The 14049-nt window shown below is 36.3% G+C and overlaps 1 protein-coding gene across 3 annotated transcripts in view; it reads left to right on the top strand.

Moving 5' to 3' along the window:
- The window catches only part of LOC106050871 (uncharacterized), a 93099-nt gene extending 87419 nt beyond the window's left edge, over positions 1 to 5680 (top strand). For 2 of the 3 annotated variants that reach the window (XM_056038920.1, XM_056038918.1), the window contains 4 exons: positions 1444 to 1517; positions 2647 to 2815; positions 4351 to 4479; positions 5053 to 5680. In XM_056038920.1, coding sequence (XP_055894895.1) covers positions 1444 to 1517; positions 2647 to 2815; positions 4351 to 4479; positions 5053 to 5508 — 828 coding nt within the window. In that variant the 3' untranslated portion in view covers positions 5509 to 5680. The remainder of the gene's footprint in view (positions 1 to 1443; positions 1518 to 2646; positions 2816 to 4350; positions 4480 to 5052) is intronic. The other variant, XM_056038919.1, reaches the window with a different exon arrangement.
- The last annotated feature ends 8369 nt before the right edge of the window (positions 5681 to 14049 follow it).

The following is a 14049-nucleotide window of genomic DNA, read 5'->3' as shown; positions in this document are numbered from 1 at the left end:
TAGGGGTACACAGTATATATGATTGCTACTTATGCTACACCTAGGGGTACACAGTATATATGATTGCTACTTATGCTACACCTAGGGGTACACAGTATATATGATTGCTACTTATGCTACACCTAGTGGTACACAGTATATATGATTGCTACTTATGCTACACCTAGTGGTACACAGTATATATGATTGCTACTTATGCTACACCTAGTGGTACACAGTATATATGATTGCTACTTATGCTACACCTAGTTGTACACAGTATATATGATTGCTACTTATGCTACACCTAGGGGTACACAGTATATATGATTGCTACTTATGCTACACCTAGGGGTACACAGTATATATGATTGCTACTTATGCTACACCTAGTGGTACACAGTATATATGATTGCTACTTATGCTACACCTAGTGGTACACAGTATATATGATTGCTACTTATGCTACACCTAGTGGTACACAGTATATATGATTGCTACTTATGCTACACCTAGTTGTACACAGTATATATGATTGCTACTTATGCTACACCTAGGGGTACACAGTATATATGATTGCTACTTATGCTACACCTAGGGGTACACAGTATATATGATTGCTACTTATGCTACACCTAGTGGTACACAGTATATATGATTGCTACTTATGCTACACCTAGTGGTACACAGTATATATGATTGCTACTTATGCTACACCTAGGGGTACACAGTATATATGATTGCTACTTATGCTACACCTAGTTGTACACAGTATATATGATTGCTACTTATGCTACACCTAGGGGTACACAGTATATATGATTGCTACTTATGCTACACCTAGGGGTACACAGTATATATGATTGCTACTTATGCTACACCTAGTGGTACACAGTATATATGATTGCTACTTATGCTACACCTAGTGGTACACAGTATATATGATTGCTACTTATGCTACACCTAGTGGTACACAGTATATATGATTGCTACTTATGCTACACCTAGATGTACACAGTATATATGATTGCTACTTATGCTACACCTAGGGGTACACAGTATATATGATTGCTACTTATGCTACACCTAGTGGTACACAGTATATATGATTGCTACTTATGCTACACCTAGTTGTACACAGTATATATGATTGCTACTTATGCTACACCTAGTTGTACACAGTATATATGATTGCTACTTATGCTACACCTAGTGGTACACAGTATATATGATTGCTACTTATGCTACACCTAGTTGTACACAGTATATATGATTGCTACTTATGCTACACCTAGTGGTACACAGTATATATGATTGCTACTTATGCTACACCTAGTTGTACACAGTATATATGATTGCTACTTATGCTACACCTAGTGGTACACAGTATATATGATTGCTACTTATGCTACACCTAGTGGTACACAGTATATATGATTGCTACTTATGTTCTGGTTGTTTCAGGTCATGATGGTGATGTACTTCATTTCTGGGCTTCTAGTGGCTCAGCTTGAAGTGGAAGATAAGGTTACTGTTGTGTAAGTAACTGTATCTCCTAAAAGTACTTACAGTAATATCTCTCAAGTAAAACATGGTGGTAATGAACATGATCATTAAAACCCAAGGCAAATGTTTTCAAAGGTTCAGATTTTGTACTATTCCTCTTCTTACCTTGCAACAGTTTCAACTGGAAACTGGGTGGACACGGATCTCTAAAACAGTTCTAACGATTTTCCTAGAAATTTGACAGTTTCTTTGAGGAAAGAATTACTAGCTAAGTGGCCACATTGGGATAACTCTACTTCAACCGATATAATTTTGTTAAATATTATTTTCTTAAATTAATTTAGTCTAGACAATCTTTTTTTTTTAACATTTTTTGCACCATATCCTTGGTAAGAATCTATAGGCCTATTAAAATTATTGTGTTTACTAAATATATTCATTCACTTTCCCAGGATTTTTGTTTCAGGCGGTAATTGCGACGGGGTGAAAAAAAAGTACAATTTTTAAGTCTATCAATTAGGGACCTCTGCATTAAAATGTAATAATGTATTTCGTTGAAGCGTGACCAAAATGTTATTTAACCTGTTCAATGACATTCGCCCTAACTTTCCCCACATGAATCAAAGTAACTCCAAAGATCCGATCTTTAGTTCAATTGAATGCCATAATTATTTCTACAGATTTTCTCATTTCTTTGCGATGTCAATGTTTTATAAGATTTTTGGCGTTTTCGAAATTGGCATTCATTTTTTTTTCCATAATTTATAGCTTTCAGTTGTGCTGTTGGCTTTCATCTGTTTTCTATGATGCAAATACTGTTCAAAGTGGTGATAGGACTGGATCATGTTTAATGGATATATTGTAAATTAAAAATGTAAATTATTTAGGAAGATGAGTAAATGATAGTATACGTATATGTGTCTAATTATAATGACAGTAATCGTGTTGAACTTGTTTTACAATGGTGTATTACAACAACAAATGCATAATTAGAGCCAACAATTTTTCAAACAATAATACCTTCACTTTATAATGAATTAAAATCTAAGCGGCCCCTGAAAGAGAAATAGAAGCTATTAGTTTTGTGTGGTCTGTCTGTCTGTCCGTTCGTCTGTTTGTGTTTTTTTTTCTTCCCATACCATTTGTTTTCTTATCTTGCAGGGTTCATCTCCTAGTTGGCATTGTCGTCTTTGCGTTATTCTACGGGGCTGTACTTTGTGCATTGCTCAGTTTGTACATTGAGCGTGTTGTTTTTCGCTACCTGTTTACACTGCTCAACAGCATGACTGGAATAATCTTGTTTTTGTTCTATGGCGTCTCGGGGGTAGAGGTGAGCACGTAGTTATGCTTTCAAAAACAAACTTTTATCAGTTCCTGCAAGAAACCAATTTCACTGTGTGACCACAGTCTAATGTCAAACACGTTCTTACCATTCAAGGGTCCGCTGCTGCGCTTTGGTCGGACAATAGCCTTAATTATTTCCCTAACAACCATTGAGCTAAAACTGATGGACTTACTCCCCCCCCCCCCCAGCGCTGCGTAAAGAGCAGCACAAGTAAGCTCCCTCCACAGAGATTGGTCAAAGGCGACTTCCACAGCTCGAAACCCTATATGTTAGACGTGGACGACCTCTTGCTTCTTTTCGGCTTTCTCGTTGTGGCTGACTTTGGTCAACATGTCTCGTCTAAGGATATATTCCGCGAACGCCATACGACTCTAGGTCAGCGCTTCACTTAGAGACTTGAGACGGTGAGTGCCGGTTCGGGCAAGGATTTCTCTATTGGTGACATGATCTCGGTATCTTATATTAAGGATCCTTCTTACTCGCTACTGTGCCACGTTCAACCTCTTTTCAACCTTTATTGATGATTTCACGTCTGGCAAGCAAAGTTGGCTGTTGGGATAATGATTGTAGTGAGGAGGTGGATCTTGGTCTCAAGGCCAATTCATTGGTTCCTTACTTTTTGGAAGACGGCTTCTGCTTTCCCTATCCAACATGCACCATTGCATATGCACCTCCATCGTTGGTGATAACGCTGCCTAAATAGGTGAACTTTTGTATTTGATTGAAGCACTGCCAAGCTGTTACCAAGCTGAAAATGAAACTCCTTCAGAAGCAAACCTCTGGGGTTCTAGCAGTTACTTAACCGAGCATCAATCAGGCACCAAATTGAACAAAGCTTTTAACTACTCAGTTTGATAATACACTATAATGTATGTTATAATACATTATGGTCTTTCATGGGTAATTAAACCCTAAAAACAAACTTGACTTTGTTGGCAAGAACCATCCTGTGTTAGGGTGCAACACTTGCCAGTGGTGCTAAGGAAAGAAAAGCAAGTATAAAAATACTTTAAAAAAATAAAACAAAGCGTATATTAAGCGTAGTTGTATCAATTAGTTTAGATTAGTCAGGAAATTACATTTGAATTGTATAATAAATCTTTGCGATTAGAAATACTTTTATCTCTTGATTTTTACCAGTGAGTTGATATAAGCTATGTACAAGAGTTGATATTAGCTATGTACAAGAGTTGATAATAGCTATGTACAAAAAAAAAGGGGGGGCAAAAGGATACAGTTGATCAATGGGATTCATGATGGGATAACTTACCAACGATTGCAGTCGATTGTCACAAAGTGAAGAGAATTAGCCAGACAGATACATTCTAGTCCAATGTGACGTACGCCACATAACCGGGACAACTGTTACAATTAAAGCTACCCTTAGAATACTAAGCATTTAAAACTTGACTGAATGAATTAGCAGAGCGCAAGTTTCAGTTTCTAATCAAACTAAAAAGTTTTTTAAGTTATCCAAAAAGAATCAATTGTATAGTTTTGTTAACATTTTTTTTCATTAGCTAAAAGATGAATTACTGACGCCATTGAGCAAGCAACAAACAACTACAAAGAGAGACAGTAAACACAACGAGGAACAGGAACAGGAGAAGAAAAGGGTAGTGGGATCCCCAGTGGTTAGCAGACCTTATGTAAATACTTCTGTGGACATCTTAGATTTAAACCAAAAAACAACAACATAAGCAGACAGACAGACAGATAGATAGATAGATAGATAGATAGATAGATAGATAGATAGATAGATAGATAGATAGATAGATAGATAGATAGATAGATAGATAAGTGGATGGATGGATAGATAGATAGATAGATAGATAGATAGATAGATAGATAGATAGATAGATAGATAGATAGATAGATAGATTAATAGATAAGTGGATGGATAGATAGATAGATAGATAGATAGAAAGATAGATAGATAGATAGATAGATAGATAGATAGATAGATAGATAGATAGATAGATAGATAGATAAGTGGATGGATGGATTGATAGATAGATAGATAGATAGATAGATAGATAGATAGATAGATAGATAGATAGATAGATAGATAGATTAATAGATAAGTGGATGGTTAGATAGATAGATAGATAGATAGATAGATAGATTAATAGATAAGTGGATGGATAGATAGATAGATAGATAGATAAGTGGATGGATGGATAGATAAATATATAAATAGATAGATATTTTTTTTCTTAAAGGACACTAAACCTGTGATATCTGAAGTACGTAACTCTACTGTGACTGGAGCTTTTGTTGAGAACAGCGGTGCAGCGGTGAAAGCTTTCCCTTCGAAAAACCAAGTAACATTTCGAGAAGGAAGCGACTCCTCTAGCGATTCCAACTCGGACTTAACGATCAATAATGACGATTTTCAAAATGACTCAGAAGACTCCCGTCCTAGAAAATCAGGTATTGAAAAAAAGAATCGGAGCAAACCATCGAATTCTGATCATTTTCACACAAGGAGGTCTTCAAGTCTCCAAAATATCCATGAAGATAGGGTCAGTGCTTCTAGAGAAGGTCTTAGGGTTAGTGGAGCGTCTAGGGCAAGCTTCTCCAGTAGAGTGCTTTCTCCTGAGGTCAAATTTGTTAAAACAGCTACGCAACTCACAGAAGCTGAAATTAAAGAGAAAGGCTCTGCGGTTGATCCCTAATTTCAATCATGAGAGTCGCGAACCCATTCTAGATTGCGCCTTCCTTAGAAGTGATCAAACGTCAATGTATACTCACACTAACAATATATTTCTTGTTGGTCATTTGATAATGAGAAAAAAATAGAGCTATTTCATTTCAATGAATTTTGACAATAAAATGGTTACTTTTGTATCTAGATATTTTTATTACTAATTTTATAAAGAAATCTTGTTTGAAATGTATTTTCTAGTTATCCGGTGATTTATATAACTGGAAGTAACGCTCGTTATACTGTGATTTAAAGGGTGGTATATATATATATATATAATCGACTCTGTTGCGGCTAGACATTTGTGGGCTAGTCATATTGTATAGCCTCCAGCCTGCGCAAAGTATTTTGAAAGTATAACTGGCTCGCGCATGCCAATACCACTCTTTAAATGTAGGCCACAGTGGCACGTCTGAGACGGCTGTGAACCACAGATAGCCGTAGGTGTTATATCGGAGTGTCCGTCTCCTAGACTGGCTGCTGACCAAAGCTATAGAGCCCAGTCTGCCCATTGGCCGAATTGCAGTTTTAGGTAAGATTCATCGCCCTACTAGAGCCTATTCTATCTAGATCTAGCTCTAGAATCCCAGAACGTGACGTAGAAGGTCAGCGGCCAATATGGCGCCAATGTTTATGCACAGAGATTTAGTCACAGACGATCCACACAACTCTGTTTCAAATAATTACAACTAGATAGTAGGCCTACAAGATGGCCGCTGAGAAGATTTGGTTGTTTTTGTATCAGTCTTTATTTGGCTCTCCTAAAAGACAGAGGCCGCCCACTTCAAAACACGTCATTCTAATGTGCGACATCGACAAATCGAAATATATATATATATATATATATATATAATGCTGCATGCTAATAACTGTAGAATAAAATATAGACACAAACATAAGAAAGCGTACTGAATCAAAGTACAAACATAGATAATGTCACAAACCGCCAATACATAGGGATTGCCAGGATGGTCGTGAAGGTCGTTGTCTAGGCCTAGGAGGTGGGTCGCTGGCGAGCAACTCAAAGTCCTACTTCAGTCTTTTGATGACTGGAACATCTTAACGTCTAACACTGGAGCAATAGCACACTCTCCGAGGATACTCATTTATATCTCTAAATATTTATATCTCTATATATTTATATCTCGATATATTTATGTATCTATATATTTATGTATCTATATATATTTATACTAGCCGGAAATGACCCGCAGCCTGAAGGTCTAAGTTTGGGTATTACTGATCAAGTGAATTGGATTTCGATCGATGTCTAACATATGTTTCTTTCAAATGTTTTAGACTTTGTCATAAAAATAAAAGTAGAGTGTGAAAATGGGTTTACACGTTCAGCCGACATATTCGTATTACATATAAAATACTTTAAAAAGGGGTTTTCCCGATTTGTTAAACAGTTTTTTTTTTAATTTATATTGTTTTGTTTTTTTAATAGAGATAAATTTAGTGTTTATTTTTATTTTTAAGGCCGTGCAGTTGTGGTAGGGACCACAAACATATACTATGGTCTCCGCCGTGATCTAAGGAACCTTTTTGCCAAGTTTTATCAAGATTGATCAAATGGTTTTGATTTCTATGCGGGACATACATACATACATACGCCTTACTTTCTGCTCTATATATTAAGATATCTATATATTTATGTATCTATAATGTAGAGCACGAAACTAATGCGTATGTATGTATGTCTTTATGTCCCGAATGAAACTCAAAACAGTTTGACCGATCTTTGCATAAATGTTCCTTGGATATTAACGGTAAAACTAACATATTTAAAGCATTCCTACAACAAACTGAAGACCCTAAAAAAAGTTTCCCAACTCTATGAAAGTATTAGAATTTAATGTATCAATGTCGAATAGCCATATTTACATGTGACATGACCGCATGCGCAGAGCAGGACATCTTGCAATCTTTTGATTCTCCAAGGCTAAATCTAATTCTTCTAAGATCCACTCTTCATTAGACATACACAGACAAAACATAGTCCATCTGTTCATTTCAGAATAAAACAAAATGTGTGTTTCAAAAACATGTTTACATAAATTACATTACATCAATACTCAGAAGGCCAATACTTTATCCAAGAAATGTTTTGACAACTAGTTACTGTAAAACGATGGGTGCATTATTGTCCGAGCATTGTTTGTATCTTCTAGAAGTTGTCTCCATTCTTTCTCATACCTCCCAATTCTCTTCTTTTGTTTAAATCCAACCAGCCCTTCTGCTGTTGATGGGCATAGAACTAGATTTTGGTTTTATACTGCTTAGAGGCTGTACATACATTCAGTTATTATTGAGTTGGGGCCCCACGGAAACGCATCAAAAACCAGCTTAGGCGCCAACTTGCCTAGCTGACATGGAAGAGAGCACCTGGTTGCATGCGGCCTCAGAACAAGACAGCTGGAGGTCATTCACAAATTCCGAGAGATACACTTATGAGATCAAAAAAAAATCTAAATAGACCACCTGTGGACAATGGTTATGCTTGCTCTGGATGTGGCAAAATATGTAGGTCACAGCTGTATCTCTACGGGCTCTAAAGCCACATTGGTTCTCGGATAGCCCCTCGTCCACTAAAGCCACATTGGCTCTCGAATAGCCCCTCGTCCACTAAAGAGTGCAAGACTCGTGCAAAGATCTTTCCTGCTCCTGACAGAAGTGTAATGCCTCGATAGGTAGAGCAGCTAGACTTTCCACCCTTTTTTGTATAGGGATATGATTACGGCATCTCGAATTTCAGGTGGAACAATGCACCTCTCCCAGCCTGTTAGCCTCTCGGTCAGGGCGACACCTCCCATTTTAAATATTTCAGCCGAAAGTCCATCAGAGCCAGGTGCTTAGTGTTGTTGTTTTTTTTTGTTGAGTTTATGAATCGCTGTTTCAACTTCCTCAGATGTCGGTGAGTCATCGATCTCCTCTCTCATAATTTTCTGATGAATATTTGCTAGTGATACCTTCGATATCAACCTTTCCATGCCTGAAATAGAGTAAGACTCTGAATTTAGCCTTATCAGGAATTAAAAAAAGAGACACTTTTCAACTTTCGCCAACTATGCTGATATCCCTATTAAAGCCCCGTTGGCTATTGGTATGCTGCTGAAGTCTAGTCTATGCGCATCACCAAGTAGTGGTGCTCTAGTGCTAAGGGACATAATCATCACAAATGTTGCTACTAAGTCATTTCCAAAGTTCTCTTTCTTTCACATCCAAATTACGGAGCTTGTATTCTCAGGTGTTGATAGTCTGGATGACCCATGCCTTAATCAAGACTGGGACAGCGAGATCTACAAAGGACACAAATAATTATTTTAAGATTTAAAAAATAAGCAGCTTACATTTTTTTATTATTTAAAAAAAAACTTTTATTCGGTTACTTTCTTCTATTTGTCTTCTATTTGGTATCTTTTCTGTCAATGTCTTCTATTTGATATTTTTTCTGTCAATGTCTTCTATTTGGTATCTTTTCTGTCAATGTCTTCAATTTAGGTATCTTTTCTGTCAATGTCTACTATTTAGGTATCTTTTCTGTCAATGTCTTCTATTTGGTATCTTTTCTTTCAATGTCTACTATTAAGGTATCTTTTCTGTCAATGTCTACTATTTAGGTATCTTTTCTGTCAATGTCTTCAATTTAAGTATCTTTTCTGTCAATGTCTTCTATTAGGTATCTTTTCTGTCAATGTCTTCAATTTAGGTATCTTTTCTGTCAATGTCTACTATTTAGGTATCTTTTCTGTCAATGTCTTCTATTTGGTATCTTTTCTTTCAATGTCTACTATTTAGGTATCTTTTCTGTCAATGTCTACTATTTGGTATCTTTTCTTTCAATGTCTACTATTTAGGTATCTTTTCTGTCAATGTCTACTATTTAGGTATCTTTTCTGTCAATGTCTTCAATTTAAGTATCTTTTCTGTCAATGTCTTCTATTAGGTATCTTTTCTGTCAATGTCTTCAATTTAGGTATCTTTTCTGTCAATGTCTACTATTTAGGTATCTTTTCTGTCAATGTCTACTATTTAGGTATCTTTTCTGTCAATGTCTACTATTTAGGTATCTTTGCTGTCAATGTCTACTATTTAGGTATCTTTTCTGTCAATGTCTACTATTTAGGTATCTTTTCTGTCAATGTCTTCAATTTAAGTATCTTTTCTGTCAATGTCTTCTATTAGGTATCTTTTCTGTCAATGTCTTCAATTTAGGTATCTTTTCTGTCAATGTCTACTATTTAGGTATTTTTTCTGTCAATGTCTACTATTTAGGTATCTTTTCTGTCAATGTCTTCAATTTAGGTATCTTTTCTGTCAATGTCTACTATTTAGTTATCTTTACTGTCAATGTCTACTATTTAGGTATCTTTTCTGTCAATGTCTACTATTTAGGTATCTTTTCTTTCAATGTCTACTATTTAGGTGTTTCTGTCAATGTCTACTATTTAAGTATCTTTTCTGTCAATGTCTTCTTTCTGTCAATCTCGTCTGTTTGATTGTCTTTTCTGTGTCTACTATTTGATTGCTTTTTTCTATTAGTGCCTCCTATCAGATTTTTTTCTCTATATGAGTGTCTTTTTCTGTGACGTGCCCAACAGTAATGTCATTAGTTTCTAACTAGAATCATCAACATTCAAGACAAACAGGCTGACTAAAGCCCTTAAGTCCACAGTGGTCATAGTCATCGTTAAGTCAACAGTGTTCATAGACATCGTTCCAAAAAATTTACTTGTTAGTCAGGAAATCTCTCTTGGATGTTGCCCTAGGGGAGACACCCAGAAATGGATAGGTTAGAGAGGGAACCTGCTCCTCTGAGCTATGGCATCACTCTTTGGGGATATAGAATCTGGATGACGAATATGAAAAGAGTCTCTGGGAAAGGAGATAGCATCCTTTAGTTTCTCTTTGATAATGGTGATGGGCCCTTGCAAAAAAAAATTGATTAAATGATAATGTACTAAAAGGCTCCTCGAAGAAGTCGATGAAAATTCAGTCCTGGCTAGTGGATTAAATCCTTGACTTGGCATGGGACGTCGGTCGACTTTTTTTTTTTGGACACTCTAAACAACTGATGTCAATATTTTCAAACTAATTGAATGTTCAGAAAGAAGAGAGTTAATTTCAATGTGAATGAGGGGACTTCACTCCCCCAATGCTCATCAATTATCTCATTATATTAGCCTTAACGTCACAAGTACCTGCGCCCTGGTTAGAGTTAAAATTTTACTACGAGTCAACAGAGTTAAGTGCTGACCAAATGATTCAAGATGTGTTTCTGGGTCTGGTAAGGATGGGGGGCGCCTTGTCACTAATAAAAGTCTGCCAGGCAAACCCTGGGAGTTTAATGCTCCGTTTAAATTTGCCATCTTCATTTAATATATTGTTCAGTTGAAGTCATATGGTTGCGTGTCTAAATGGAGGAGGCGGTAACTCTGACATGTGGTGAAGCTTTTTAGTTCTCTCCCCTCCACAAACTTTGTGTCTGTGTGTGTGTGTGCGTGCTTGTCATTCCTCTTTCACTTGCTCTATTTCCCGCTGAACTCCCAAAGCCAGACCAGAGACATTGAAAACAGGAAAATATGCGTATGTTTATGAAACAAAACCATTAACTAGCATCATTCCACAGCTTAGGGTGCTAAGTGTTCTGGAGCTGTTGGACCAATACGAAAGGTGCTAAGTGTTATGGAGCTGTTGGACCAATACGGAAGGTGCTAAGTGTTCTGGAGCTATTGGACCAATACGAAAGGTGCTAAGTGTTATGGAGCTGTTGGACCAATACGGAAGGTGCTAAGTGTTCTGGAGCTGTTGGACCAATACGGAAGGTGCTAAGTGTTCTGGAGCTGTTGGACCAATACGGAAGGTGCTAACTGTTCTGGAGCTGTTGGACCAATACGGAAGATATCACGGTGACAAAAACAAAAATCTAACACTTTCATTATTTTTGTAATTGAACAAAATGCCATCAGTGAATCGTTCTATAATGAACAAGAGTTCAGAATACTGAGAGATGTTTCAAAAGATAATAATAGATATAGTTTTACTTTTAAAACAAGCAAAATATAAAGAATATACTTTGAAAAGAAAATAAAAGCTTATGTAAATGAAGAACTTCACATTTACAACTATATATCTTTAAAATATAAAATTTATTTCCCTTTTTAGATATCAAACAAAATAATCAATGACGACTAATAAGACACTAATTGGTTAATTTTGTATTGATTGGCGTTTTGTTAGGTACGACCAATAGCTGTGAGAAATTTCATCTTCATCCTAGAATTGGTGAGGGAGAAATAACGTGTACAATTATCTAAGGGAACAAACTCCATATATTTAGTCATATCGCTTAATACTAAAGGATGAATTTCACTTGTTGGTATCAAGCAAGATAATTAATTACTAGTTATTAATTGACTAGGTGTTTACGTTTTTAATTGTTTAATGTTTTGTCAGGTACAATAAATGATTGTGTTAGGTTTCAACCTGCTCCGAGAATAGGTGTGGGGAAAATAGCGTATTCAAAATTTTGATCAGACAGACAATCAGACAGACAATCAGACAGACAATCAGACAGTGTGAGTTAATAAAGCTTTGTAATACAAATTAAATCGCCTACTGAAATAGCCTGGTCGCGTGTATGTGTTTTATGTATCTGTGTATGTACGTATATGTGTGTCTTTCATTATGTGTAACTCATTGCTTTAGACAGATTGCAAATGTCGCTTAATGGAATGGCAGATACAATACATTTCAAACTAGATAAGCTTGACTGAAACAGATGATTCAAACTAGATAAGTTTGACTGAAACAGATGATTCAAACTAGATAAGCTTGAATAAAATAGATGTTTCAAACTAGATAAGCTTGACTAAAACAGATGTTTCAAATTAGATAAGCTTGACTGAAACAGATGATTCAAACTAGATAAGCTTGACTAAAACAGATGTTTTAAACTAGATAAACTTGACTAAAACAGATGTTTCAAACTAGATAAGCTTGACTAAAACAGATGTTTTAAACTAGATAAGCTTGACTAAAACAGATGTTTTAAACTAGATAAGCTTGACTGAAACAGATGATTCAAACTAGATAAGCTTGAATAAAACAGATGTTTTAAACTAGATAAGCTTGACTGAAACAGATGTTTCAAACTAGATAAGCTTGACTAAAACAGATGTTTTAAACTAGATAAGCTTGACTAAAACAGATACTTCAAAATAGATAAGCTTGACTAAAACAGATGTTTTAAACTAGATAAGCTTGACTAAAACAGATACTTCAAAATAGATAAGCTTGACTAAAACAGATGTTTTAAACTAGATAAGCTTGACTAAAACAGATGTTTCAAACTAGATAAGCTTGACTAAAACAGATGTTTTAAACTAGATAAGCTTGACTGAAACAGATACTTCAAACTAGATAAGCTTGACTAAAACAGATGTTTTAAACTAGATAAGATTGACTAAAAAGCAAATATTATTAATTGTTACTGAACTTTCAATGGACGATAATTTCATGGTTCCATTGTTGTTACTTTCTCAAAACGGCAAATATGAGCTGAACGTTATGTGTGTTTATCATAGAGTAAAGCAGTGCTTGGTACTCGGTCTATGTTAATGCCGTAATGTGTCTATCACATACCTAATTAAGTTTTGTCCATAGAAATAAAACTGTTTGGACACGCCTAATCAACAGATTGGCTTTACAGCCCACACCTGGCCTTTAGTGTCTTTCCATCAACATCTTACAGCTTCATCTCCCACAGTTGACGTCTTATTGAGTCTTGCTAAAAAGAGGTCGACCCCCCAAAGAAATCTTTTTTCTGGATTTGTTTTTAAGTGTTTCCAACTCCTGAGACATATGTCTCGAGTCTCATTACAACTTACCGCAGGAGGAATTAGAGGGAACAAAAATCTTGTAGCTGCCAGCACCCCCTCTCTTCCCGCCTGCACAACCCACCTACTTCTACCGCTTCTAATAAATCGTTTAGGGTCGCCAAGCCTGCAGCCTGGGCTGGCCCTGTCAAACCGTTTAGCCACAAGACATGCTGCTGCGGTTGAGTGATATTCCTGGAACAGCTCGTCTCGCTAAATCAGCCAGGCGCTAACAGGAACTCAAGGGAATGAATGAAAAGTACCCACACACACGCACACACCTTTTCCCCAGGGTTCCATGCCATCCTCCCCCCACCCCAATCATGCTTTGTCTCATGTTTACAAACCAACAGAACCCACAGAGATTTCAATAAATAACCAACCTAAAATGTTTCTCCTTCTCTGCTCGGGATATAGTGATGAATACGATTCCAATGCAAGTATCGATACATTTTTAAACATTACAAGTACAAACCAGATCCTTGTGTTAACTTATATATTACATAATCTCTGAATATAAACATGAAGAAGGTAATGACATCCTACCCGTGTTTATCAAGCTGTACGCTTTACACACTTTAAAACTCTTCTCATGACACTAAGAGAGAAAGTATACCTCTAATGACTGATTG

This window comes from Biomphalaria glabrata, chromosome 8, assembly GCF_947242115.1.
Source record: "Biomphalaria glabrata chromosome 8, xgBioGlab47.1, whole genome shotgun sequence".
In the NCBI taxonomy this organism is placed as follows: domain Eukaryota; kingdom Metazoa; phylum Mollusca; class Gastropoda; family Planorbidae; genus Biomphalaria; species Biomphalaria glabrata.
Note: the sequence above shows the minus strand (reverse complement) of the source record. Positions and strands in the feature narration are given on the sequence as shown.